The 27,601-nt window shown below is 43.5% G+C and overlaps 2 protein-coding genes across 3 annotated transcripts in view; both read left to right on the top strand.

Moving 5' to 3' along the window:
- Nucleotides 1–385: 385 nt before the first annotated feature.
- LOC118231392 (myelin regulatory factor-like protein) lies at nucleotides 386–19,299 on the top strand. Of its 2 annotated transcripts, none has more exons than XM_035425151.1 (26): nucleotides 386–778; nucleotides 2,234–2,322; nucleotides 2,934–3,024; nucleotides 3,753–3,814; nucleotides 4,276–4,621; nucleotides 4,971–5,074; nucleotides 6,616–6,760; nucleotides 7,673–7,868; nucleotides 8,191–8,267; nucleotides 8,819–8,929; nucleotides 9,385–9,475; nucleotides 9,939–10,139; nucleotides 10,370–10,478; nucleotides 11,058–11,167; nucleotides 11,586–11,740; nucleotides 12,573–12,636; nucleotides 12,740–12,828; nucleotides 13,209–13,277; nucleotides 13,827–13,861; nucleotides 14,484–14,642; nucleotides 14,849–14,896; nucleotides 15,001–15,085; nucleotides 15,494–15,568; nucleotides 16,039–16,150; nucleotides 16,714–16,788; nucleotides 18,346–19,299. In XM_035425151.1, the coding sequence occupies exons 2-26, from the start codon at nucleotides 2,247–2,249 to the stop codon at nucleotides 18,430–18,432; spliced, it is 2,772 nt and encodes a 923-aa protein (XP_035281042.1). In that variant the 5' UTR covers nucleotides 386–778; nucleotides 2,234–2,246; the 3' UTR covers nucleotides 18,433–19,299. The 2 variants fall into 2 exon arrangements, with proteins under 2 accessions (XP_035281042.1, XP_035281041.1); XM_035425150.1 differs by having other exon boundaries at nucleotides 6,613–6,760; nucleotides 18,346–19,298.
- Nucleotides 19,300–24,680: 5,381 nt separating this feature from the next.
- The window catches only part of LOC118231961 (CCR4-NOT transcription complex subunit 2), a 44,517-nt gene continuing 41,596 nt past the window's right edge, over nucleotides 24,681–27,601 (top strand). Inside the window, exon 1 of the mRNA XM_035426399.1 lies at nucleotides 24,681–25,392. Coding sequence (XP_035282290.1) covers nucleotides 25,159–25,392 — 234 coding nt within the window. The 5' untranslated portion in view covers nucleotides 24,681–25,158. The remainder of the gene's footprint in view (nucleotides 25,393–27,601) is intronic.

Below are 27,601 nucleotides of genomic sequence, written 5' to 3' on the forward strand. Positions count from 1 at the left end.
GGGCGAGCCGAGGACGTAATCGTCCGCGTTCCCACGGGAGGGGCAGTCGAGCGGGGGTTGTTCGTTCTCGTTGCTCTTCAGCGCCCTCTGCTGGGGAAGCAGGACCTGGGTGAGCTGTGCCCGTATATGAAGGTCCTTGCGTGAACTGTGTCGACAGGGGCCGTCAAACTTCTGATCGCAGCACAGGAAATCACAGAATCTGAGACACCTGCTACTTCTGTGACAAGCAACCACCCATACTCATGGCACAGCATGTCAATCAAACATATTGGACGAATGAAATTAAAATTATATAAAAATAACTTTGAAAAACAAAAATCGCTCGCATACACACACACACACACACACACACATGCACACACTTGGCTCTCTCCCTCTCTACCCTCTCTACCCCCCCCCCCCCCAGCTCTCTCTCTCTCAGGCAGGTGTACCTGTATGAGGTAAGTGGGGGGGAGGGTGGCTTTACCCTGGAGAGACCAAAGTCCGAGGGAGACGCACGGAAGACACACACAGAATACACACACACTCTCCACTGACATGTCTTCTCCGTAGGGGAGAGTAACTGGGGGATTGCTCCTTTTCGGAATCGCACAGCCTGAAACGGGAATTCCATGGAAAAACGGCTGGCCGGACATTCGCGCCTCGTGGATTATCACCATCACCCTTTTTGCGAATGGACTGCACTTGCCTTGACCGTCTGAATTCGGCAAGGGATTTTCCGACAGACCCGCCCAGTTCCACTTTAGTGAAGACGAGGCCCGAGGCATCTGAATCCTCTGTAAGTTATAATGGAGGCTGAGTCAGATGGAAGTTTCTCAAAACTCTGTCTGTAATTCCAGGTCATACTTGTTCCCCTCATTAGCCTTCTAATAAATTAGTCATCCTGATTATTTGTTTTTCTCTTGTCAAATTTGCTTTGACTGATACGAAGTCTCTGATATGAAAACTGTTGTAGGTTCAAAGATGTGTTTGCTGTATTTGCGTCCGATTAAGTTGTTCGCTGAGGTTTATTCTCCCGTTGGCCACTATCCAGTTGTTTTATGGAAAAAAAAACTAAAATCGTACCGTTTTTCAAATAGGTAAAAGAAATAATTGCATCTATATAGCACCTTTCTCACACTCGAGGCTCTTTGCGGTCCTGGAGGAGACTCCTCAGGCACCCAGCTGGGTGATGCACGGCGGCCATTTTGCAGCTGAACGCTCAGCACACCTCAGCTGAGCTGGAGAGGGAGAGAACGATTTTACCTAATCAAACTGGGGATTGATTAATGGGATTTTTACAACAGTATACATATATGAGTTTAAAAAAATATTAGTTTTTTATTATAACTGCACTACATTAAATATGTTTTTAAAAATGTACTGCTCAGGCTAAAGACTTTGTGACTTTGTGATGAGAGAAATCTATCTTAAAATATTTCCAAAACATTTTTCCAAGCTGGTAATTGAAAGTTTTAAGTGTTTCCCAATTTCAGTGTCTTGGATACCAGCCCAGGAGAATAGGCATCCTGACAGAGTTTGTTTGGATGCCATTTGGATTGATTGTCAGTATTCTGACATTTTTATTTACCAGTTGGATTAATGTACTCATAAGATATGATGACGTCCCTACTGGGGACAAAAGTGAATTTCTGGGCCTTATAAAGATATAACAACCTGAAGGTATCGATGGTATGTTGATAGGGCGAGTGAAAGATGGGTTATGAAGCCTGTTTTTATGAAAATTGGCCATCTGCAAGGTTAAATATCTTATATGTCTCCTTTTAAATAAATTCACCAATACCTGCTAAATGTAGACATCCAATGTCATTTCCCTTCTCCAACTACCAAGATTTCTATTTGCTGAGAACAATAAATCTGTCTGCTGTCAATCCATTATGTTAGTTTACCAAGGGAAACATTGAACATGCGCTAATGAGCTAATGACAAAATCTTACGTGTTAAAGCAAACAAAACTTTGACTCAGTGTAAATCAACCTGACTGACTTAAATGAACCACAGTTTAATATTTCACTTTTGTAATATTTCGTAGACAGTTGCAAGACAGTGTTAAATGAAGTTGATACATACCCGTTTGGTATAATAGTTGTATAATTTATGTTCTTTCGTTTCAGTCTGTGTCATACCTGGTTATCCGTTTTACCCATTTTTGAGTTTAAATGGTCGGGCTACAGGCCAGTGAAGCCTGGGCCTCACCTATCATTCCATAGCCCATAACAGGTTTGTTTCACAGGCAAGAAGACACAATGGAGCCCTCAGGCACTGGGAGACAGTCAATGGATGTACTGGGGGAAAATGAGGCTCTGCAACAGTTTTTCTGTGGTGAGAAATTCTTTGATGAAAAATCTTTCGTCACTGGAAGTAACCAAACACTGTCTGTGCCCCAAAGTAGGTGCGTGTTTACCTGGAGGAAAATGACAGTGTAGTGTACTGTTCCCCTGAGTCTTAAGAGATTCTTCAAAGCGTTAACCAATTTGATGCATTTGGTGACCACTTTGTATCACGATACCACCAAAATACCAAGAGGCCCGAAGCTTCCTCTGGATGACCAATAACGCAAACCCAACCCATACCTGCATGCCATGAATTTGTGCTGAAACAAATGTTTTTAAATGTTCCGGAGCATGGAATGTAAATCAGCCTATAGGCTTAATTCAGCGTTGGCGTTGGCTGTTTGTAGAAGCCCCTCATCTTCCGTCTCCTGTGCCCACTGGTTCAGTGTCCACATACCTGAAGGGTTATAGAGCCTATATTATGAGCTCAGTGAGGCTCTGTCATTACTTCAAGGCCGAAGCCAAGCGTAGGAGATAAGGTGCAATTAGGTCAAGGCTAAAGCCGCCCATGCTGTTTCTCTGCACCAGCAGCCTGCCGTGAAAATGATTTTTAATATGATAAAGGCAACAAAAAAAAGTCTTTCTTGTTCTGGGTCCCAGGCCAGGATGTCAGTGGGGTCATGGACAGCACCGTGGTGGACATCAGCATGCTGGAACAGTACCTCAGCAGCGAAATGGACCACAGTGCTGTGTAAGTACCCGTGCATTAATTTTGCTATGCACTTAAGGCATTCGGATCTGAGATCGAAAGATGAATATGAGACGAAAGCTCAGACAGTCAGCTTTTATTTCATGGTATTTACATGCGTATATGTTTTACCACTTTAGAGAAACAGCTCTCAGACTGCTTCAACTGCACCAGCCCAGCTCAATGTTTGAACACCTGCCCACACTACAACACTACAACCTGTCCCCCACATAACTAACACAAGTCATTTCTGCCTAAGTGATATAGCCCTGGATCACTGAAAAAGGCTAACAACATCCCTCAGGACTCAGAGGTCAAACAGAAACAGACTGAGCATAATCTGAGTTGAAGTTTCATGTCTCTGTTCACCTTTAGTTCTGTATCCACTGAAAGCAAAGCAAAAAAAATAAATCAATAAAATCAATTTTTACAAGCCAGTGACTATTTTCTACACAACAGCCCACACAGTACTAAGGAGAGGTAGTGCTAACCGAAGGAGGGGTGTACTGTAGGTCTCACTGTGGTTAGACTGTTAGCCTATGGCTATGGGCAACAGCCAGTTTATTGGGGGTGGCTAATGCAGGGGTACCCTGAGCAGACACCCCTGACTGATTTGAACTTACCCTCCACCTGGTGGGGCAAAGACAAGCCCTACAGTCCAGCAGGTACAGGAGAATCATCCTTGGGGTAAAACAGTGTTGTAACTCACATAAGAAGTTTCCCTTTTCCAGCATGTTACCTGCGTCACCTCCAGACTCCGGCTCAGAAACTTGTTCACCGCCCCTGGAGCCAGGTAATGCTCCCAGCATGCAACTGCATTCATCCTGCTACCATAGAAGGGGTGTACTCTGTTTACACTAACCTTCATTCTTAATGTGGTAACCGCATTCAGCTGTTAGTACAGCACTTACATTAGCACAAGTACTTATGAAAGTGCACTGGACTGTATGTATACAGAACAATGCTTGCATACCTTTGATTGAAAACTGACTGAAAACCACTTGTGCAGAACCCCCATTCGTTGTGCTTAATCAGAACCTGAAACCTAGCCCAATGAGACTTATGGATGATGCTATCAACTACCCTGATCAGTGATATGAAGTTCATAGGGTGGGTGCAAAAGTTAATTGTTATTGCTGTGAAGCCACGATGAACCCGGGTGATTCAATTTCTTCGGAGGTGCAGTTTTTGCTCTCGTTTGGTCCGACGGGCAGGTAGACCAGGTGACTTTCCCTCCTGTGCTGCCCCCTACAGGCTCATCCTGTCACTTCACGGACAGGGCTGGAGGCCCACAGCAGGGACGCCCCCATCGCCCCCACCACACGGGCCCGACAGACCCCTACGTAAAGACCGCAGCACCCCTAACCCTGCCGGGTCACGGTCACCCACATCACCTTCGCTACATGAGCCCGACCAACAGCTACATTCAGACCAACGCCCCTCCCGCACCCCCGGTTCACAATCCCGCCCTCCTCCCCCGAGGTACGGGGCTGACGGCGGGCCACACCAAGGCCAGCGCCCCCACGGCCCCCTCCTGCCCCCGAGCGTCTCCTGGCTGTTTGTCCCCAGGGTACCCCTGCCTCCCTGCCACGTCCACAGGGTAAGGCCTGGCACAGCTACGACCGCTAGCTCAGACATATTAAGGTGTGTTTGTTTTCGACACTCCTAGTTGGTCAAAGCTGGTCTCAAGCTGGTCTCTAGCTGGACAAAGCCAGTCAAAGCTGGTCGAAGCTGGAAGAGTAAGCTGGTGGTGGTCAAACTGGCGGACCTGCTGACTATATAGGCTGGTCAGCTGGTGAACAGCTGGTCAGCCAGCTTGACCTGTTTAGGCTGGTTTAAGATGGCATTTTTAGCAGGGCCGAACATTTTAATCAGGGACAAACACTTGCGGTGGTTTAGCTCTTCTGTTTTTCATCAGTGATTGTTTTTTGGATTGTGCCTCTCTCCAGACTTGTGTTTCCCAGCGCCAGGAAAAGACAGCGATCCGAATCCTTGGAGGCGGTCGCCGACCCAAACGCGTGGGTCACCCCCGCACACACAAAGGGCCCGCTGAGTGAGTGTGCGCCTCCTAAACTCATTACATTACATTACAGGCATTTAGCAGACGCTCTTATCCAGAGCGACTTACACAACTTTTTACATAGCATTTTACATTGTATCCATTTATACAGCTGGATATATACTGAAGCATTTTCGGTTAAGTACCTTGCTCAAGGGTACAACGGCAGTGTCCTACCCGGGAATCGAACCTGCGACCTTTCGGTTACAAGCCCAGTTCCTTACCCACTGTGCTACACTCCGTCCCCTGTCCCCAAACTCTTCCCCTGTCTTAGCACCAGATAGCCAGTGAGCTCAAGAGTGTGATGGGGATTAAATATATCTAAGCAGGAGGTCAAAGTCTAGCATGGGAGAGTACGGCCTACACTCAAAAATGTACGAAAATTGGCCTATTAAGGTATAAACGATTGTCACTGGGGTGGTACCCTTTAAGTACATAAAACTGCCACTAAAACTACCCCAACCCAGCAATAGATAATTTATTTTTACCTTTTTTGCTTGTGAAAGGTACTTATTGGTACCCAAATAGAACATTATTGTACCTTCTAGATGAAGGCACAAGGTGAGTGACCAGATGTATTTGCAGACAATTATAGCCATCACTTGGAGGAGGTACTGGAATGCCAAGAATCACTGTTCGTATGTGCTGCCTTAGATGCCCTTTTAATCAACAAGTATTTCAGGTTTATGTTACTCGGGACAGTACTTGGCAGCTTTAAACCTTGGTAGACAGAGAAGTTCTCTTTGCCAAATTTTGAAATGAATTCGTTTATAGGCCTTCTGCAAGCTTACCTTTTATTAAAAACAATCCAAGGGCCTTTCAATTGAAATCCTGGTTTTTCCCTTGGGAATGCAAGGGGACAACCCTCAACCCCTTTGTTTGTCCTCAGACATTTATGACAGAGAATCTATAAAAGGGCAATAAAGTTCCGTACACTTCACAGAGGGGCGGAGTGTGTGAGTGTGACATAATGGTTGAGCGATTAAGAGAAGATGGGGCACATAAATACTTTAGGAAATATTCCGCTGCATATAATAGGTTTAATAGATTCAAAACACTGAGATATTCAGAAATCTGTGTTTCGACATTTATGATAGCAGTTTCTGTTGGTTTTTTTTTATTTTTTTTATCACTTTACCTCAGGATGTGGAGGTTTGAGATGCATCCACAGTTTCTGAAAGTAGATGTGTCTAAGCTAGGCTTCTTGTGTAATGAGCTGGTCATAGCCATTTTCAGTTCCAATGGACACCCTTAGACAGTGGACCAGGCAAATCATTCATTTTAGGATGAATGACTTGCAATGGATCAATACATCCCTTGAACTGTACTTGTGTCTTTAAGTAAATTTGGAGAAATAGTCACATACTGGCCAACCTAATTGCTTAAACGTAGCCAGGTTGAGTATTTGAAGTTCTCATACTCTATCTGCAGTGTTGAAGGTGTTAGTCTGCTTTGCAAGGGTTATGAAAATATAATGTAATTATATTAAAGTAATAATGTTCTTAAATGACCTGTGGGAACCCTTGTTTCAGCAGGGGCAGACTGTGGCAGCGATGCCCTCGGGTACGACAGCGACGGGCACAGTGGCAGTAGCGGGCCGGGGCCGTGCCAGTCCCTGACGTGGGACAGGTACCAGCCTGATGGGTGGAGCGCGCTCTACGATGACGGCCATGAAGGCCTGTGAGTACCTCCACCTGCTCGCTGTGCACCTGCGGCTTGCGGTGCCTGTGATGTCATCATTCATTCACGGCTATGAGACCAGGAACCAGAAACTGAAATGGATATTTACTGCTATTAGATCAGGAACCAGAACGTGAAATGGCTATTTACTGCTATTAGATCAGGAACCAGAACCTGAAATGGCTATTTACTGCTATTAGATCAGGAACCAGAACCTGAAATGGCTATTTACAGCTATTAGATCAGGAACCAGAACCTGAAATGACTATTTATGATACGGGCCCAGAGGTGGTACCATATACCTTTTCTTTGAAAAATTAACTGGTGATGAATGAACGATCATCTGAGATGACTGCTTGAAATGGCTCATGGCTTGAAAAAGAGACTCCATTTGGGCCCTTGGTTAGTGGAGGACTGGCACATATGATGTTACAGCCCAACAGCCCAGGCCCAACTCATATTTATTTTGAGTTGCCTCTATATCATCAGAGAAAGGCCAGCTCACTCTTCATACTGTTGCTGAACAATAATGGACAGGGGCTCACAGCTGACCAGTTTTTGTATCGCTCGACCATTGACCCAGGGACATTCTCAGTAGCGTTCTGAAAACAGAGATGTTCTACACACACCCGAGGGGTAACTCCATTAAATTATTTTCCAGCGTACCACCCAATTCCTGATTCTAGGATGTTTTAGCTAGTAACAGACGGTGCCAGTACAGTTTCTGTTGCTGAGCTAGCTGTGGGTGCTCTGTCTTTACCCAGGACCACTCATAAATATTAATGTTCCTGCAAATTAGGAATACGTTCACCTTTTACAATAGCATGGACTGAGTTATGAATATGGGGATTACCACACGGTTAGCGTAGCATGTAGATAATCTACGCTAACGGTCTCTATGGTACCATCCAGATCAGCCCCAGCTTATCATGTGGACACAGACAAGGGCTTCAGCTACTCCTCCACCGACGAGGCCTTTGTGTGTCAGAAGAAGAACCACTTCCAGGTCACAGTTCACGTTGGGATAGCAACGAGCCCTAAGTGCGTCAGGACACCGTCTGGGCCCCAGCCCATCAACAGCTTCCATGTGAAGGTCTTCGGCGTCAAGGTATAGATATTTTGTAGGCCACTGCAACCATATACTTACAGATTTAAAAACCCTTCTGAGATGGGTCTGCTAGTATAGCATAGATCTAAATCAGGGGTGGCCAACTTTGGTCCTTCAGAGACTGGTTTTTGCTGGTTGAGCAATTACATGATCAATTAAAGCAGTTAATTAGTTGATTGAACAGTTAACTCACCTCACCTGGTTTCTTTAGCCTAAGTGGTTGCACAGTAGCACATCCAATGAGTATTAGCTACCATGCAGTACTGTATGCTACTGCTTCTCATTTACTTCCTGTCCGTACATCTGCTTCCTGTCTGTGTAGCTGGAGGCCCAGAACCACCTCATCACCATTGAACAGTCCCAGCCTGATCGAAGAAAGAGGTCCTTCCAGCCAGTCAGGTTAGCATCATTTGTTGTCGGTTAGATCCTTATAATATTCATATGGGTATTGACAACTTGTATTTAGACCCCTATGGACATATTACATTACATTACATTACAGGCATTTGGCAGACGCTCTTATCCAGAGCGACGTACAACAAAGTGTATAACCATAACCAGGAACAAGTATGACGAAAACCCTAGAGAGAAGTACTGGTCCAAGTACAGGGAACAACCGCATAGTTCAACTTGGACCCCGATGGTTAAACTGATTAACACTAACAACGAGAACGGCAACAACGCAATCTATGGAAAAATAAAAATAAATAAAAATACAATTAGTCGTTAAGACAGGCGCATCAACTAAGTCACCTATGAAACAGCTGCCTAGTTACAACCCTAAGTTTAGTCATTTACAGGGGGGAAGGGAGGGATGGGGAGAGGTGCAGCCTGAAGAGGTGGGTCTTCAGTCGTCGTTTGACAATCAGTTTGGACAATCAGTGTAATATCGGTGACCTGTGTCAGACTGGTGCTGTAAGCATGAGTTTAGCTGATGTGTCATTGGTCAGGGTCGACCTACCCGAGGACAAGGTTACCAAGGTGACCCTGGGCCGCCTCCACTTTGGCGAGACCACGGCCAACAATATGAGGAAAAAGGGCAAACCCAACCCAGATCAAAGGTGAGCACCTGTTACCATGACAACGCAGAGATACAGCACAAAAACACAGGGTGCTGGAGAAAATGATCTTTGACGCCTTTAAACAGGTCTGTTGCTGTAAAATGGACTCTGTGGGCTTTATGCTCACAAAAAAAAAGAAAAAGAATCAGCAGGTAATCGTTTGGAGAACATCGTAAAATCTCCAACCACTAGTAAGAGGAAATGCATTGAGTGGTGGTGTTGACGTAATAGTCTGAGTGATATGGTGTTGAGTAAAACTCTAAGAGTTGGTGTTGAGTAAAGCTGTGATTACCGTGGTGTTAAGTAAAACTGAGCGTTGGAGTTCAGTAAAACTCTGATAGTTGGTGTTGAGTAAAACTTTGAGAGTTGGTGTTGAGTAAAGCTGTGATTACCGTGGTGTTGGGTAAAACTGAACGTTGGTGTTGAGTAAAGCTGTGATTACCTGGTGTTGGCAGGTACTTCTTGCTGGTGGTGGCGCTCTATGCCTCTGTGAAAGAGGAGAGTTATCTGCTGGTGGCGCACGTGTCTGAGAGGATCATCGTGCGGGTAGGTGACTCTGCACATTCCCACTGGACGCACAGATAAAACACAATGTTCTGTCCTCCTGTCACTGTGGGGACTTTGCAAGAGCGCAGTGTGCTTACTGTGCTGTTCATTTTTACAGTATAATGGGCCACATAGTGTTTTCCAGATTTACTGCAAATTCTAATCCCTTCTTCTTCACCTCTTCTTTGAAAGATTAACTTCAAGAATAAAAGAAAACAGTGGGCATCCAATAAACCGTAATTCCAATCATAATCTGCAATACCCATATGTTCTTGTGTCTACAAATCCTGGTAACCCTAACTAGCAATAACCAGTGGCCTATTTCATTGTTGATTATTGACAATCACAGAAATGACATAATCTAACAATAAACTGTAATCGCTTGCCAAAGGATAGTGAAATTACCTGGAGTGATTTTTTATTGTCCTGGAGATCAATGCGTAGGTATGTTCTCCGCACACAGGCATCGAACCCGGCCCAGTTTGAAAGTGACAGCGATGTGCAGTGGCAGCGTGGGCAGGCTGCCGACACAGTGGTGCATCATGGGAGAGTGGGCATTAACACCAGCGCACCGGATGAGGCCTTGGTGGTGTGCGGCAACGCCAAAATCATGGGCACCGTCATGCACCCGTCAGACAGACGAGCCAAGCAAAACATCCAGGAGGTACCGTGGGACTGGTTCTGTCCCTCTGAATCTCTGTCTGGGAAAACTCTTCTGTTTCAGCTGGTTAAACAAAGAACCTCTGGGAATGCACTGATACAGAAGTCTGATTCATGCCATTTGTTTGCTTATGGGATCTCATGGATCTTTGTTTGCTGCACTTACACACTAATAATCATTAAAAAAATAAAATTGCCCCCCAAAATGTCTTACCACTTCGTCTCATCGTTCAGGTGAACCCAACGGACCAGCTTAAGAGAATAGCACAGATGAGAATCGTGGAGTATGACTACAAGCCAGAGTTTGCCACCAAAATGGGGATTGATCAGGTCCATGAAACAGGTACCGTGCTCATTCACCACTGGTGATGACACCTTGGCACTCAGACACCACGTCAGAAAATTTCAATAATGAATGTCCTTGTCTCGAGAAGTTCCTGTTCAGTTCATACTGTTGTGCTGCCTTATCCGAAAATGGAGGATGTGGATGCAGGTTTTTGTTTTAGCCCAGCAATAAGACACCTGATTCTACTTACTAAGGTCTTAGTGGAAGACCATGATTACATTACATTTACATTACAGGCATTTAGCAGACGCTCTTATCCAGAGCGACTTACACAACTTTTATATAGCATTTTTACATTGTATCCATTTATACAGCTGGATATATACTGAAGCAATTTCGGTTAAGTACCTTGCTCAAAGGTACAACGGCAGTGTCCTACCCGGGAATCGAACCTGCGACCTTTCGGTTACAAGCCCAGTTCCTTACCCACTGTGCTACACTCCAGATTAGTTAATCTGTTGAATTTTGTGTCTTAGTGCTGGGCTAAAAACAAAAACCTGCACCCACACCGGCCCTGAGATCGGACAACCCTGGTGTACACTCAGCAGAAAAACTTGCTTGTTGCTTTTGTCTCAGGTGTGATTGCTCAGGAGGTGAAGGAGCTGCTGCCCTCTGCTGTTCGGGAGGCCGGGTACATCACGTGTGTGGATGGAGAGACGATCGATAACTTCCTCATGGTGGACAAAGTATTGTCTTGATTTCTTGCTTCTTTTTCCAGTATTGTCTCTTTCTCATGTATCTACATCTCCCGTAATATAGGGACTAAATGACTCCTCATAAGTTATGGCTAATTAAATAGTTAATTATTTAATTAGCAATATAATTATGTGACCAGATATTTTGGCTACAATAAAAATTATTCCTAATGTCAAATATTTTGTGTGATCTATGCCTAATTTGTGAATGATTCCTGTAGTTAACTACACCTCAAATTGACAAAAAAGTAATTAACTACTGCAACTACTACCCAGATTTTAATGTAGTTGAACAACCATTGAACTGCTGCAAAATGTAATTAAACCACTAGTTAAACTACATGTAGTTAAACTACTCCCCAGCCCTGCTGGTGACCTGCATTAACCCCTCTGCACTGTCGCTTCCCAGGAGCAGATCTTCATGGAGAATGTGGGAGCGGTGAAACAGCTGTGCAAGCTCACGGACAACCTGGAGACCCGCATCCAGGAGCTGGAGGTGTGGAACACACGGCTGGCCAAGCTGAAGAAAACGGGCAGCCTGCGCTCCAGCAACAACGTGCGCAGGTACTCCCCCGGCCACCTGGGGGCGCTGCAGGGAAGCACTGCTGGGAGGTTTTATTTGAGATTCGCTCAATGACTGAGTTTACATGCATTTCAAATTGAAATCAAACACAGTTTCCACAGGGTTATAATATGAATTCATCTTTGAACAAAAGCCTCAGCGCATATAACTGTCCTTTGTACGAAATGTTATAAGGGTAGCCTTACTGTTGAAGAATACCTGTCTGTAGCGATGCAGACACAGGGAAAGGCTCTAGGTCTCATTTGTGTTGTGCAAGACCTTTCTGACGTAGGCTTGTTATCACAAAGAGTTCACCTTGCTCAAGTACAACCCCTGGGAAATCTTTAAAGTTCAACTGGAGTTCAGCCAATGCTGTAGGCCTTTTCCAAAGTCATAAATCATTCTGTGACACTCAGCGAGAATACACATACAGTAGAACTTCTACTATCTGGTATTCTACTGTTACAGAATGATCTACTTCCTGGAATCTGGACTGAGTTTTTTTTTTTTTTGGTGCATGATATGTCTCCTGCATTATCTTTGTGGCACGTTCAACTATTTGGAATTTTCTACTTTTTCCAGCACCATTGATTCCCTGAGGACACCGGATAGTATACCAATGTACTGTATATCAATGTAAAGGGCTGCATATCACTGGAGTACTTATTTATACACAAAGTCATATATTCATATATCTTTTGCTGACCACCATCTAAAACATGAAAAGTAGAATTGTGTCCTCTGCCCAGAAGGCAGAATATGCTGGGGGGGGGGGGGGGGGTCCAACTGAGGAGTATAATAACCATGAGCTTGTATCTTTTTCTTTGTTTTCAGAAAAGTCAGTGGAAACAACAATACCTCTCCTCCAGAGAAACGAACCCAACTGCAGTCTGCTAAAGTGAGAAGCTCACTTAGGATCATGCTCATCAATATGCTGCAGGCAACATTTCCCTAATCTTAAAGAATTACGACAATTCTCAAATCTTTTTTTTCCGATGTAGGAGTACCTATCAGAGAAATACAGTCACTGTTTACAACACAAAATCTTCCAAGCTACCATTATCACCCTCGTGGCTACAATGGCATTTTGGTAAGCCCGTCTTCACTTCATTTCACCTGAAGAAAATCTGGCCAGATAGTTATGTGTAATTAGTTCATACCAAAATAGTAGTTATATCCCCATTCAAATTGTTCAGAAGATTTTAAAAAATGAATGAATTAAAAAAATTCCAGTGATACAAAGTTCCACAGATGGGCTGTTTGAAAAGGATGTACACTTCTGTGTAAAAGTATATTGTTCAATAGCTTAGTACTGTTGAAAATTTGTGGTGCCTTATCCATCCTCACATGAAAAGACCCTTTATATTGTTATATGCTTTTGCATCCTCATATGAAAAGATCCTTTATACTGTTGTGCGCTTTATTAGTGCTGTGCTTGGGACACTAAATCATGCCTTCCTGTTATTGTAGTGTCATCTCTATCTCAGCTCTCTACATGTTAACCATACGCGAGGACGTGCCAGTGTTGCCTGAAGACAGGTAGGGGGTTATCACTACCCAGCATCCTTCAGAACTAGCAACCGTTTGAGCGCGCTCCAAGTCCCTTAAAAATAAGCCTGCACTCCCTACTGACTCATTTAAATACCATGTTAAGTGTTTCTGTGCTAAAGTCAATGCATGTGGATGTATTCATTTAGTTATAGCATGTAAAAGTACAAATTTAAAATAATAAATTGGCCTAAACAATTAACAAGTGCCAGTTAAAGTAAAACGATGATCATTTATGATAATTCTCCAAAATACCTCATGGAATTTTACTAAATACTGGTGGATTATGATACACACAGAATACAAGAGAGTTTGTGATTTTTTAACCCCTTGAAGAGAAGGTTTTTTTTTTTTTGGAATGCTCTTTCAACATTCTAAGTCAGTGTTCTAGAACTCCACTGCTTTCAATTAGACCAGTAGTGATTGTGACATCAGCGTTAGAATGTTCAGTTAAGAACATTCTGATCACACATATTTGTGACCTCACACCTTCAACCGTTAATGATTTTAAAAAATCATTTTTCACCTTGGTTTTTACAGCAGCACTTCCTCTCCCCTGTTCACCACCTCCTCAGGTAAGTTTCTGGCTCACTGGTCTGCTTCATACATCGGGGGCTGGAGGGCCTCTGTCAGATTCATTTGTTTTACCAGGCACCATGTTTGTGTGCTTGCTTGAGCTCTGGGCTAAAAATATGATCCAATGATATTAATCCGACCCCCTTACCCAGGATTTCAAGCTCATGTGACATGTAATGAATTTGCAAAGAGGGAAATGCTAATGGCTCTGGGACACCTCTGGTTGGACGCATGACAGCAAGATTGGAACAAAATGCTGGAGAGGACTTTTACTTTCTGAACCTGGATTTTTCACCTCTGCCAGACGGTGACGTTCTGCCACTGTGCAGGGTGTAAAATGAGTGGGAGGCTAACCTGCTGGGAAGGAGAGGTGTTCACTGTTTGATTACCCGGGACGTCCCAGTGCTGGCTGTAATGTGGGGGTAATATGGAGTGTGTGGGTGCAATGCAGCGATTTTCGTTCCTGGTTCTGACGGGCCGCAGTCCATTACACACCTGGTTTCCTGGTTCTGAATTGGCAGCTGATATTTGAGGCGAGAACAAAATCCAGCAGATTCTGCAGCCCGTCGGGACCAGGAATGAAGGTCACTGGTGTAGCGTGTGACCGTGTTCTCCCTACAGCGCCCTCTACAGTGACTCCGGGTCATAGGCCCCCTGATGTGGACTACTGCACCCTGCTGGACTGTGTGGAGGTGTACTGCTGTCCCAGTAACCCTGGAGACCACAGTGCCCCCACAAACACGCCTACGCAGCCCCTCCCTACCGATAGCCCCCTCCAAGGTGAGTCCGCACGCCCAGGCAGATTGTCCGATCATCCGGTTTCCTGCTTTAAAAAAAATTAAAATATAAAATAAAACATCACTTTTTGACAGTGTGTTTTCCCTCAACAGATGATTTTTTGATTTGAGGAATGTAAATCTTTTAAACCTTTTATAAATGATCATTTATAATATATATAATATAATTGATTCTTCCGGTTTCTCCAGAGGAAAGAAAAGAACACCTTCATGAAATACTGAAAGGCGCTATAGACTGTAAGTCTTGATTCGTTGATCAGCATTACATATTTGGAGTTTTTAAAAAAAAACTCTAAATTTCATTGTGTCTGTTTTTAATTTGCTTTTTGTTTCATAACCAGGGACAAATACCACAATGCAGACTATTTCCATCAGGGAAAATCAGCAGAAGATTGACCAGCAGTACTGTGTGGAAGGAAACTGTGGGTATGGCATCGCTCTCTTTGTTTCACCGATTAAACTGTGGCCCTCAGGTGATCAGTTCCCTTCAAGGACTTTGATCAGATCAAGTCTCACAACTGACCCACGTTAAATCAGCTACCAGGGGACACATTTGCCCTGTTAGCAACTAGTATAAAGCTGTAAACACATGTTAATATAAGAAAACAACAGATAAGGTCTGTGTATTTAAAAAAATATATAAAACAGATACTGTATTTTGCAAAACATTTTAAGCTTATGCCTGGTTGTTGCATCAAATAACCACAAGGCGGCAGCACAAAGTGTGGTCAGTGGTTTGGCAGACAGCGAATGCAATATTTTACTGTAATGAACCAGGAACTGATTGGATTTGCTTGGCTGTTCTTTCACCTCCTTGTCATTTTTGCCCTGAAGGAATGGGAACTACAGCTACGTTGTCCCCATCAGCACATATCTTCCCACCAACGTGCCTGTCACTCTGCAGATGAAGTGAGTAGCAAAGCATCTCAAGGGCATCTTTGTTAAACAATGCAAAAAAAATAAATAAATAAGTTACTCGTCAGGAAATCAATTCATCATCATTTTTATTTGTTATAGTGAAGTATTGAAAGTGTGTGGTACCACACCACTGTACAGAATAAATTATCCAGGGGGAATTTAAAAAGACAGAAAACCAATAATTAAAGTGTGCTGAAGAAAAACAGGAGAAACTAATTATCTATATCTTTCCAAATCCTGGAAATGTTGCATTGTTGTTTAAAATGTATTTTGTGCTTAATGCATGTAAGTAAGTACTGCAGCCTGGCTAGTGTACAATAACCTAATCACCCAGTAACAAAATACCAATTGGATAAATATTTTATTTACCAAATAAAAAATAGAGTGGTTTTTACTGAAGTCCAGATACCAGATGTTTTCTTGCAGTTCCCTTGGTGACCACTAGGTGTCTCTCCTCACAGCACCACTGAGCTGCTGGTGGTTCACCTGTGCCACATTGACGACACTTTGGCCTGCTCTGCGGTGACAGACTTCTCCCAGGAGGAGTTCAGCAACACCATGAGCAACACACAGGTACACAATCCATCTATATCGCTTGATATTTACTGAAGTAATTCAGGTGAAGTATCTGGCACAGTCGTACAGTAGCAGGACCACAGCTGGTTAAACACACTGCCTTTTAGGGCTACACGTCCAGTCCCTTGACTATTATGCTACACTGCCAAGCAGATAAGCTAGCCTTCACCATGGGCACAAACAGCTAAGAACATTATAATCACATTTGTGATCTTAAGGTGTAAGGTCACAAATATGTGATGAGAATGTTCTTAACTGAACATTCTAATGCTGATGTCACAATCATTTCTGATAACTGAAAGCAACAGTAGTTCTAGAACACCGACTTGGAATTTTGAAGAAAAAAAACATTCCAATGAACTTTCTTTTCAGGGGCTACTGGGTAAATTGACTCATCAATATCATTTGGGTATGACAAAAGGATTATTGTTAATGATTTTGAAACATGTAGAGGAGGCTATATCGCCATCTTGCAGCAGGAGGAATGAATTACAGGCTATAAAATCTGGCCGGTCCACCATGGTTTTGCTGCATCAGTGATTGTCTCTATCCTTTCCCAGGGCCACATGCATGAGTGGACTCTGCCGGTAGCCCAGCTGTACCGCAGCTCCTACCACTTCCGTGTCGCTGTAGCGGTAAGAGCACGTGGCTTCCCAAGCAGACATATGACCCTGACATCGCATATGACCCTGACATCTCGCTGTCTGTCTCACTTAACAGTGGTGATGCTCAGCCGCTGTGCCACCCTGCATCCTTCTAATGGCAAAAATACTGAGTTAGCTGGATAACTGCGCTGAATAAAACCGAGAACAGCTCTTTATACTTCAGTCCATGTTCCAGATTTGGGAAGTTTCTGGGTTTTACTCAGAGAAGTTATCCAGCTTACTCAGTAATCCTGCTTTGTGAAATACCCCCCAGGCATGGGAGTGGACAGGAGACAAATCCAGTGCCCCCAATATGCTTAAACCCAGATCCAGTCTCACTGTGAATATTGAAGGTCTCCTGGTCTTGTGAATGCGTAGGGGTGTCCTGATCAAATTTTCTCAAAACTGGCTCTCTCCATATTGATGCCTGTCATACTTCACTGGCTGCTCATTCCCTTGTGTTCCCACAGCCTACTTTGCTCTGCTGGTCATCTATGCAAAAAAGTAATTGAATTCTCTGTTGACTTTCCTGGTTAAGCGAGCCTGATCTTCAGATCCCTCCACACGCTGCAAATTAGGATAAATACCGGGTCCCTGTGTGGGCAAATAGCAGCTCTGACCACATCTATCAAACCAGTGAACTGTTTCTCATCTCAAAATTTGGGATGTGGTCAAAAACATTATCTGTGTCCCAGCCTAAGCTAAGGCCAGAATTTTAAAAAAAAAATGCATTTTAAATCCAAATCAGATGTTTTTATCTGTGTCCTGGGGCAATGCGAGAGGCGATGTTATTGGCCCTGGATGTGCCGAATCGCTGAGCCCCATCTGTTTTGGTTCCATGAAACCGGCGTAGCACAACCGACTGTTCTGACGGGACGGGGGAACGCTCAGAGATTTGTGCAGTCACATGCTCGCGCTCCCGCACCCAATCGTTTCACGGCACAGCGGTGATTCATTCCTGTCACAACCATTTTCCGCCTTCCAATCTGTACGTCAAGGGATCTCATTTAAGGCCTGTCAGATATTCCCTGCTTCGATTAAACAGCAGTAACGGGGATTAATTTAATATCGCCGGTTTGGCTTTGCGGAATGTGCCCACCAATTCCAGACGTGACAAGCCACTCCTAAGCAGGCAGGAGGATCAAAACAACACCAAGAAAATTTGATATCATGATTCTTAAGAAGAGATTTAGAGTTTAAACTCTTACACTGCAGTATTATCACCTTTCTACCCATACTAAATAAAAGAGTCAAAAACTTCCACGCCTCTACCACAATCAACTTTTTAGAGTGATTTACACGATGTATTGTAATGATTTACTGAATCCATCGTCAGCCAATCATCAGGCTTAGCAGAGGTGAAGAGGGGGGTCAATGACTACCACAATAACTGATCTAGGATCAGGTTGTTCTGCCCCATTTGCAGCCAGTCTGAGCAGACGGTGGGACGTCCATCCAGGATAAGCGCTTCGGGGACAGAGCCGGCCTGTGGACATCCCGTCTCCTTCCGTTGTGCTGATCTGTTTGTGTGGCTGTGTGCTCTCCTAGGGGCAGGCCAACTGCAGTTCCGACCCCAACTACGTGGAGGCGCTGTTCACAGACTACCACTTCCACTTCTACCGCCGGTGTCAGTAGGCCCCGCCCCTGCACCCTCCAGCGGGCACGAGAGAGAGCCCCACAACCGCTCCCCCGGTACGCTTCCGCCAAACGTACGAAGAGAACTACCGCCACCGCAGAGCTCTATTCTATTTACTGCACCAAAAACACTGCCACATAAAACAGTGTTTGGTACATACCTGGTCTGGAACTGAAGTTCATCTGTGACTTTGAAATCGCAGTTCGTGGTGTTTTATCTGTGATTTTCGGTTTCTGTGACTGTTTGTGTCACACCTGCTCTGGTTCAGTAGAACATACATTATTAACCTGACATCTTTAATAGATTATCTTAGTTTTTAAATTTTTTTAAATTTTTTTTACAAAATATAGAATTAAGGTCAAATTGCAGGAGTCACCACAAGTCAAGTACAGACAAAACCCACTGATGCCACCAATGCAACCAATCCAGTTTAATGCTAAATTAAAATTTTCGGGAGAAGTTTCTGATCATGTTAAATAAATTAATCATATTTTATTTGTACTGTATTTTATTGTAGCTGGGGGAAAAATTACCTCCAGAATTTTTACTACATTTGTATTTTAATATTCCTTGTTTTTGTAAAGAATATGTAAAGATGATTCATATCTGACATTACATTCCAATCCTATCACCTCCTTGTGTATTGCTTACCTTAGAAAAGTCCATTTTTTCAGCTAGAAATTTGTTACTGTCTGTTTACTCTCTTTGAATTGAGATGCTGTAACACTGAACTACAACCCCCAGCAAAATTGTACATTAAATAATGGAAATATAAGTGCCACCTACCCAAGGAAAGCAGCAATATTTCCTACCCTGAATTCATTTTCTAAACAATTATTTCAAAAAACAAAAAACAAAAAAAAACCCTACCTCTTCGGGATTCACACAAACTGCAGTATTCATTCTGTAACTGATGATTATGCAATATTGTGTGCATATGGAAATCATTTTAATGTTGATACTGATGTTTTCCTGGTCATATGCTAGACAAAAAAAAAGTTAACTCACGGAGTTGACTCTCTTATGCTGACACTTTGGAAAACGCTTGTGAGTAACGGCGACTGTACTGTGATTGATGAATCTTGTCGCTCTTGAGTATTTGGAGAAAAATTCAAGCCACAAAAGGCAGTAGCTCGAAGTAATATAGCTTCTGAAACTCAATAATTTCTGCATCAGTTCACACGGGCTGTAAAATGTTTTATTATCTTAACTCTAAGTGTGATAGTAATTAATGATAATTTGATCTACTGATTGGGGCATGCAGGATTAAAGTAACTGCTCTTGGACTTTGGTATAAAGTTTGCTTGCAGTCCTTGACTTTTGCATAACGTTTACATGCAGTAAAAGTTTTTCATTCAAATTGTTATGTTTGAGGCAAAGTTACACATTCTCTGTCCATCCCCTCTATTTTTATAGCTTTTTTCCCCAGTGTAGAACACCCGGTTGTATTTGCAAACTCGCTGGAACAGTGAGAGGCCCTCCCGCCATTTACGCGAGCGTAAAAAAAGTAGCGCAGCGGGTCCACTGGACCTGCCGCCGGCCGATGCCTGTTTTCACTTCGCCATTTCACCGGCTGAGCGGTGACTTTGAGCGCAAATGGAAATTTTGTTCTGCACCTAGAAGAGGCAGGCCACAGTGGGGCCGGTCTAGAAGCCGCGAGCTGAAGCGCAATAAGGCTTGGGCTGCTCTCGTTCCCTGGGCGACGGAGTGGGCACATTGCCCTGCGGGACTCGCAGCCAATCAGAACGTGAATAGTCATGACTTGAATGCTGACCGCGGGTAGCATCGTTGCGCAGCGGACTCGAGCTTTGGTGGACGTGCCCCTAGGGAAGGCCCATTTATTTTCTACATTGGGAAATGATGGACATTCAGGCTACGTGATGAGTTTCCTGAAAATGTGCTGAAAGTAATGATAGGCACTGAAAATCGATGCTGAGAAACGCACGCGCATTTTAAGAATAAAAAAATGTGATCCTTCATTTCAGGATTCACAGACTAAACTAAATACATAAATCTCCAAGGTAATTTGTCCCATGTTTCCTTATTAGGGGGCTAGAATCTTTAGTAGGTGTCTTTTACACATGGAATGTACTGAGGAGGTAGTGAGGTAATAAATCCTCTCTTCGGTTTTTTTTCCAGGCCACGCGTGTGTCAAAAATAAACAGATTCTCCTGGTAAAAACTGGGGTGTCACATGGAGCAAGGTGAAGCCGCAGGGCTGATTGGAGATGACAGGCTCGGGAGACACACCCCCTTCTGAGCAGAGGAGGGGGGGAGGGAGTGTAAGCTGCATAATGAAGTTCGATGTTTTATTACGGGACCTTTTCCGAGTTTCACCCTCGGGAGGAACTTAATGCGTGGGGATTTCGCACATTAACCGGTGCCTTTTGAATCACAGCACGAGGAGAGGGACGGGGAAAGAGTGTGAGATTGATGTTTATGGTCGCAATCAAGCTGCTCTCACGCCGGAGATGGATGTTTTGCTTGCTTGATATGCCGATAGGCTTTGGGAACGCGTCGGAATACATATGGGAAATTCCAACATTAACGTAGGCAGGCACAGCTCGGAAAAGGGCTATCAAACATGAGCTATCACTGATGAATATCAAACAGCTCTATTTTCAAGAGAGAGACCTCAGCGGACACCAAGGTCATGGAACCGTGTGCTGTGAATGTTGCAGAGACTGACTGATGACACGTTTAGAAATGTGTAGCCATATTAAGGATGCACAAATAGAGTAAAACCGCTGGAGCAGTACACGTGAGCTACCGTGCATTAACTGCAATGGAGGGATCGAAATAAATACAGTTTCGTTCATAGACAGCCGTTCCACGTCAGGGCTAGGCAACCCGGGTTCTTGGTTGGCAGATTGGTTCCTGGTTTTTTGCTCTTTCCAAGACTCTAAAATCATAATTGTATTAATTATTTAGGCTTAATGAATGCAGGTGACCACGTGTTGGCGGCTCACCATTCGGACACAGTCTCTTAATAATCCATCAGACTCTTGCAATCAGGCTTGGATAGAACAAAACCCATGAACGTTAGATTCAAACTAAGGGGGGAAAAGGATCTGATTGGCTGAACCTTGCCAAACTGGGGCCTGGCCATAGCGGGGTTGGGGCTTCACTCATCCAGTCGCATTTCAGCTCTCACATCTGATTAATTCCAAATCTATTTTTTTTTTTTTTAAAGAAGAAAAATAAATGAAAACACAAAAAGATAGACAGGTTCTGCTTTTTATCTGTAGTCCAGAGTTGATTTAGCATTGTATCATGCCTAAGTCTTAAATAATGCAAATTTAATAATGTAAACTAAGTCCTGGTGAGATATTCTATCCATGGCTTATACCTTCCTAGTTGCTATTGGCATGGCTAAAGAAGAGTAATAAGCTTTAGAGAGAAAGTACCTTTTTCATTCCGGAGGTCACTTGTAAAATTAGATTTCACATCTATGGCTTGCAGCCAAGGCCAATGCGACAATTCCCCAGTGTCCATTTCGAAGGTTTATTATCAGACTTTCGAAGGTAGTTGTAATTTTCCGCAAAGAATATTTCGCCCTCAGGAATGACATTTAGCTACAGAGAAGCTAACTTTCTCGTAATGATGTGATGACCCTTCTCAAATGTCATTTGCACCGAGGGCTGATGTTAGCAGCTTCTATTTGCAAAATTTATTACCCTTGCTATTCCACAGTAATGAATATAGGCATGATCCATTCTAGCTGTTTTACCATTTAAAGCAAATGCTGCGCTTGCTCCTTCCAGCAGGAAAGGTAACACGGAGAACAGTGATTTGAACTTTGAACTGATGCACTTGTTGTACGTCGCTCTGGATAAGAGCGTCTGCTAAATGCCTGTAATGTAATGTAATGCAGTACAACATAATAAGGGACAGTGCAGTATAGCATAATAAGGGACACTGGTGTAGTTACAGTATGTGCACATGCACAGGTGTGTACGCACTATATGCATGAGAGAGAGTGACTATTTTCAGTAATGCTTTTGGTCTGGTAAGTGTATGCACACAATTATTCATCAGCAAAAAAAAACATTATAAACAGCATACATGTACATGTGGAAAGGCTGACATATTCACAGCATCCACAGAGATGAGCCTATTTACTTCCTGCTTTGTTGGTCATTAAAATCACAATTACCCGTTTCAGAAGCTTTCGTGTGGAACTGTCTCTACCAGTTTATCCGGTTCAGACCAGGCAGTTCCTTGTTGTCCCCTGTAAGGGACATGAGTCTCTGGCCTATATCTCATGAACGATATACATTCTGCTACGCTAAAACATACACAAAAAAGGAAAGTCAATAAAAAATAAAATAATAATATTTTTGAAAATATTTTCACTGCAACATGGTTTTCGTCATCCAAGACACTTACAGTATGTCAAAAAAGAAAGAAAATAGCCCAGCTTTTTTTTTTTTCTGCCGAGCCGCAGGACGTTATGTCGATGCGTTCCCGGCCTGACCGCGTCCGTCTCTGGGGCTTCTCATCCGAGCGTAACGGAGCCGAGCCTCACTTGCCCTCTGAGTGCGTGCGGAGCTCCAGCGCAGAGGAGGCCGGATGAGGCGGAGGGCTGCTGCTGCGTGTAATTGCTGATTGGCTGGCGGGGCCCGTGCTGGTATCTGGCTGCCGGCCACTCTCGCCCAATTACGGTCGCGTTGACATCTTGCACCTGGGTAACCCCGGCAAAGGTCGCCACCCTAATCCTGTTCTGTGTTAATGGCACAGCAAAGCCTCGAGTTCGAAGTCACAACCCGCGATAAAATTAATTAACGTTTGGCCCCGCCCCGTTGCTGTAATACAGTGTGCACACAGTCACCACACACAGAACTGCACTAGTGTGTGCACACAGTCACCACACACAGAACTGCACTAGTGTGCACACAGTCACCACACACAGAACTGCACTAGTGTGTGCACACAGTCACCACACACAGAACTGCACTAGTGTGCACACAGTCACCACACACAGAACTGCACTAGTGTGTGCACACATTCACCACACACAGAACTGCACTAGTGTGTGCACACAGTCACCACACACAGAACTGCACTAGTGTGCACACAGTCACCACACACAGTACTGCACTAGTGTGTGCACACAGTCACCACACACAGAACTGCACTGGTGTGTGCACACAGTCACCACACACAGAACTGCACTGGTGTGTGCACACAGTCACCACACACAGAACTGCACTAGTGTGCACAGTCAACACACACAGAACTGCACTAGTGTGTGCACACTTACTTAACTTCAAGCATTTGGCAGGAGAAGGATATAGAGCCAACCAGAAATTGTGTCACTGTCCATATACTTAGACTATATTTACAGCAGACACACACACCCACACACACACTTCCTTTTACACATTTAAACTGTAATTCCTTCAGTCACCTGCTAGAGGGCTCTGCAGCTGCACCATAGATGGAGTGGAGGAATAGCGAGGAAGACTCAGATTGTGCCATTTAGGAATAAACACCCTTCCCATGAAGTGCACAAAGTGTATGATTCAATTTAGGATATCTTCATGTGAAAGACAACAACTGAGGGCACTAAATATACTGAAATATGGATCCCTTTTGAAAAACAAGAAAAGAAAGCTTGAACCTCATACTTCTATTCCCCTATCCCTCTAAGAGGAGAAAAAAGTCACACTGTCATGATCATATACATTCCTGGGTTTTAAAAGGCGCGTGGTTCACAGAAGATCATTTCTTGTCGCTACAATCGTGTTTTAAGATGCTGTACATGGTAGATCAAATGTGCCTGCTCTGTCGTGGAAATTGACCTCCCATTCACATACATCCGTATGACAGATGCAAATTCAAACACTGTGCTCCAGCACACGTGTTTGAATTGGAATATTAGAGACATATGCCAATTCACACATACGGAACACATCCCCATTGAGGCTTGTAGAATGAGATCATTTTTGATCAACAGTATGCTGTGTAAGACGCTGTTCAACCCACATGATCTGAATCATCAGAATTCACATTGACTTATTTATAACTAACATTTCTATGAAATCTCCCATTTGCCGATTTGCATTCCCAAACTCAATCATATTCATATATGCCAATCTAATAACTGCAATTAGATAGCGGTCTAATATTAAGACCTAATATCTTCAGTTACACCTGTCGTCCTTCCCGTAATCAAATATCTCCACGCAGTAGCCCAATCGTTCTCGTCGAAGGCGTACACTCTTCCATTTAAGCAACCACTCGCAGTCGTTTGCTACATGGAATGGTAGGCTAGCAATCAAGCACGTTTCAAACGTAATGGCTTGATTCTTGAACAGGAGGCTAAGGTCAATAATTTGTAAATCCAGGCAGGATACCGAGATACGGCAAAGGCTATCAAGGCAAGGACATACAGTAAGCGGATAGCTTCACAACAAATCATGCTGAAAATTCTGCTGTTACCATCAGGACGGTCTACAACAACACCAAAGATATGGACACTTTAATTGAAACGTCAGTGACGCACCCTTAAACAGATCACAAAAAACTGAAAATAAAAAGCTTTTATGTAAAGGCAACGATTTTATTTTATGGAACGAAACACAATCGCAACCATCAAAGTAGCGAATCCACTTGGGTAATATCCAAGATCATTCCACGACCATATTCAGACATGGTGCATTCAAGAAAGCTGTTGAAGTTGGCTTCCCGGAAAGAGGAAAGTGCTTAAGTCGGGTTCTTCACATGTCTCTGACGTTTTCTTTGCTGCGGAATCCTTGGCACTCTGGCACTGCAAATCCTGCTACAATGCCTCCACAACCTCTCGGCTACATCGGCAGACAGTGGAAGGAACTCTCCGCACTGGACGTGTCTTTTGAAGTCACGATCGGGTCAGAGGGTAAAGGTTATTCACCCAGCATCCTCGGCAGTGGAATACACAGCCATCTTGGATCTGCGAGGAGAAGAGAAATTAATGCGGTGAGTTTTTTTCTCTGATTTTTTCTCCAAAATATTACGTTTGCTCTGCCGGGTGAACGATGCATCTCAACCCAGAAGCCCTTCTGAACCGGGCGATGTGGATTCGGTCGGATTTGAACCGGTTGGCGGGTTTCAATCCGAACAGTTGCTTTATCGCTTCAGGTTTTTGTCTGGAGCTATATAAATCGAGAGCGACGGGAACCGAGGAAGAGCAGGCCCAACCCGCACAGTAGCCCTCTTCTTTTCAGTACTCCCACTAGCTAGCTATCATACTAACGGTATAACGTTACAGTACTGGAACCACACAGATAGCGACCCAGCTAACTGACGCTAGCTAGATGCTAACACAAGGGAAAATACATGTAGTTCGAAGTTACTTTAAGGTTATATTTGGCAATTGTGTTGGCTAGCTAACTTGGCTTGCTTTTACAATATCATTATTTGAAAAAGAGAACAGAAACCCGACAACTTAAATTCCTGCATAACCTGCTAATAAATAACCTTGCTTCTATGATGATTTATCCCTGCTGGCGTAAAACATCTTTTCATCTCAGATGCCGAAGAGCAGTTTATTTTGCTAGCTAATTCTAACTGCACAACAAGTACATTGTCTTGCTACTGTCGGCAATTGTTGTGTGTAGATTAGCTTACTGTGTCGTTGTTTTACCGCAAGCAGACCCCCAGTTCGTGGTTTCATGCGTTTTATTGTTTGTTTTGGCTTGCTAATGACCTGTCCGCTTAGAAAGCTAACAACTAGATAGCTAGATAGTTAATTGGCAATGGCTTGGTAATGAATGGCAAGTTGTATTTGCAGATATGCTATGGCCAGACGCTTGCTGGTTGTTCCATCCTGGGTTCTGTAAAGTTACAGGATTCAAACATTTGAATTACCCCGCCACATACTTTGCCTTTTTAAATAACTTGCGGGTGGAAACTGTAAAGGTACGTAAGTTATAGTCCTTAGTGATGGTGGTCCCTTTTGCTACTCGCTAACCAGACTGCTAACATCAGGTTTTTGTCCTCCGTTTAGCTTGGTATTAGTTTTATTAATTAACTTGTTAAGTTGCGTATTTGGACCGTCCTTATTCAAATCCAATGTCAAAGTTAGACTATTTGACTGAGTTAGCTAGCGAACCAACCGTTTACCCAACCAGATATAAGAGCACTTGATTTCCTTGTTCAATTTGAAGCTAGCGTATTCGCTTGCCATCTGTCGTGTTTTTACTTTGCACTATCGCTAGCAGTAGGTAGCTAGTCGTGTTGCCACCGTTTCCCGTGCTTTGATGTACCCTAAGGGGTCATATTAAGTATTGCAGCTTTCCGGCCTTATTTTTTAGACAAATTAATATTATATGCCTAGCGACTCACTTCAGTTATGTGGTCGAGTTAGTGTACGTATTGTAAATTATACGCCAGCTGTCGCTGGGATCAATATGAACCTGCAGTGTTCTAGCTAGCTACCTTTGCGGTTTGTATGTGGCTAACGTTATGTTTTTCAGATGGTTGTTGCAGTCGTATATCGTTCTATTTGATGCTTTCAATGGCGATTTCAACCAGTTCGCTTCAAATAAGACTTAAAATTGTTAGACACTTATTTAAGCAACAGCGCAAGAACATAACTTAATCGCATGAACGTGTTGTCCTTCGGGTAACGTTAGTCTTAGCTGGCCAATGCAATACAAGATGTAATTCCTCAGGAAGTCTTGACGTAGGCGTCCATTACAGCCACGTGACCGAGTTAAGCCTTTTAAAACTGATAGTCGTTCTCAATTTTGTGCCTAATAAATGAGCTGTTGCAAGTTGTTTGTATTGAGTTTTGATTGACATACCTTGACTGACGTGATTAAAGTTGTTTTTTTTCCCGTGATGTGCAGTTTCTGAAGGAATAGGGATTGCATTCGTTACGCTATGGCTTCCGAAGGGAAAGTGTATTGTGCGTTTTATGAATGATTGTATCTTTACACTTTGCATTTACAGTCGTCCACAAATGTTTTCCTTTTACGCATTAATACCTTTTGTTATTAAGCTAGTGAACTTTACTGTCAGAGTATTTTAAACTTATGTTTGAAAACTATATTGAGCAGTGAAACATAAAATCCTTTTAAATGTTTATGTTTATGTTTATATCACACAAAAGCATGATGCCTGGACTTGGTGCCCATGGACAGTGCAGTCCATACCATGCAGAGAATTTAGCATTGGTTCTTCA

Source organism: Anguilla anguilla, chromosome 7 (assembly GCF_013347855.1).
Source record: "Anguilla anguilla isolate fAngAng1 chromosome 7, fAngAng1.pri, whole genome shotgun sequence".
NCBI lineage: Eukaryota > Metazoa > Chordata > Actinopteri > Anguilliformes > Anguillidae > Anguilla > Anguilla anguilla.

Coding starts and splice junctions, on each gene's coding strand:
- LOC118231392 (XM_035425150.1), top strand. CDS start 2,247: ATGGAGCCCTCAGGCACTGGGAGACAGTCAATGGATGTACTGGGGGAA. Junction 6,761..7,672: donor GATGACGGCCATGAAGGCCT/GTGAGTACCTCC, acceptor GGTACCATCCAG/ATCAGCCCCAGCTTATCATG. Junction 15,569..16,038: donor CCTGTCACTCTGCAGATGAA/GTGAGTAGCAAA, acceptor CTCTCCTCACAG/CACCACTGAGCTGCTGGTGG.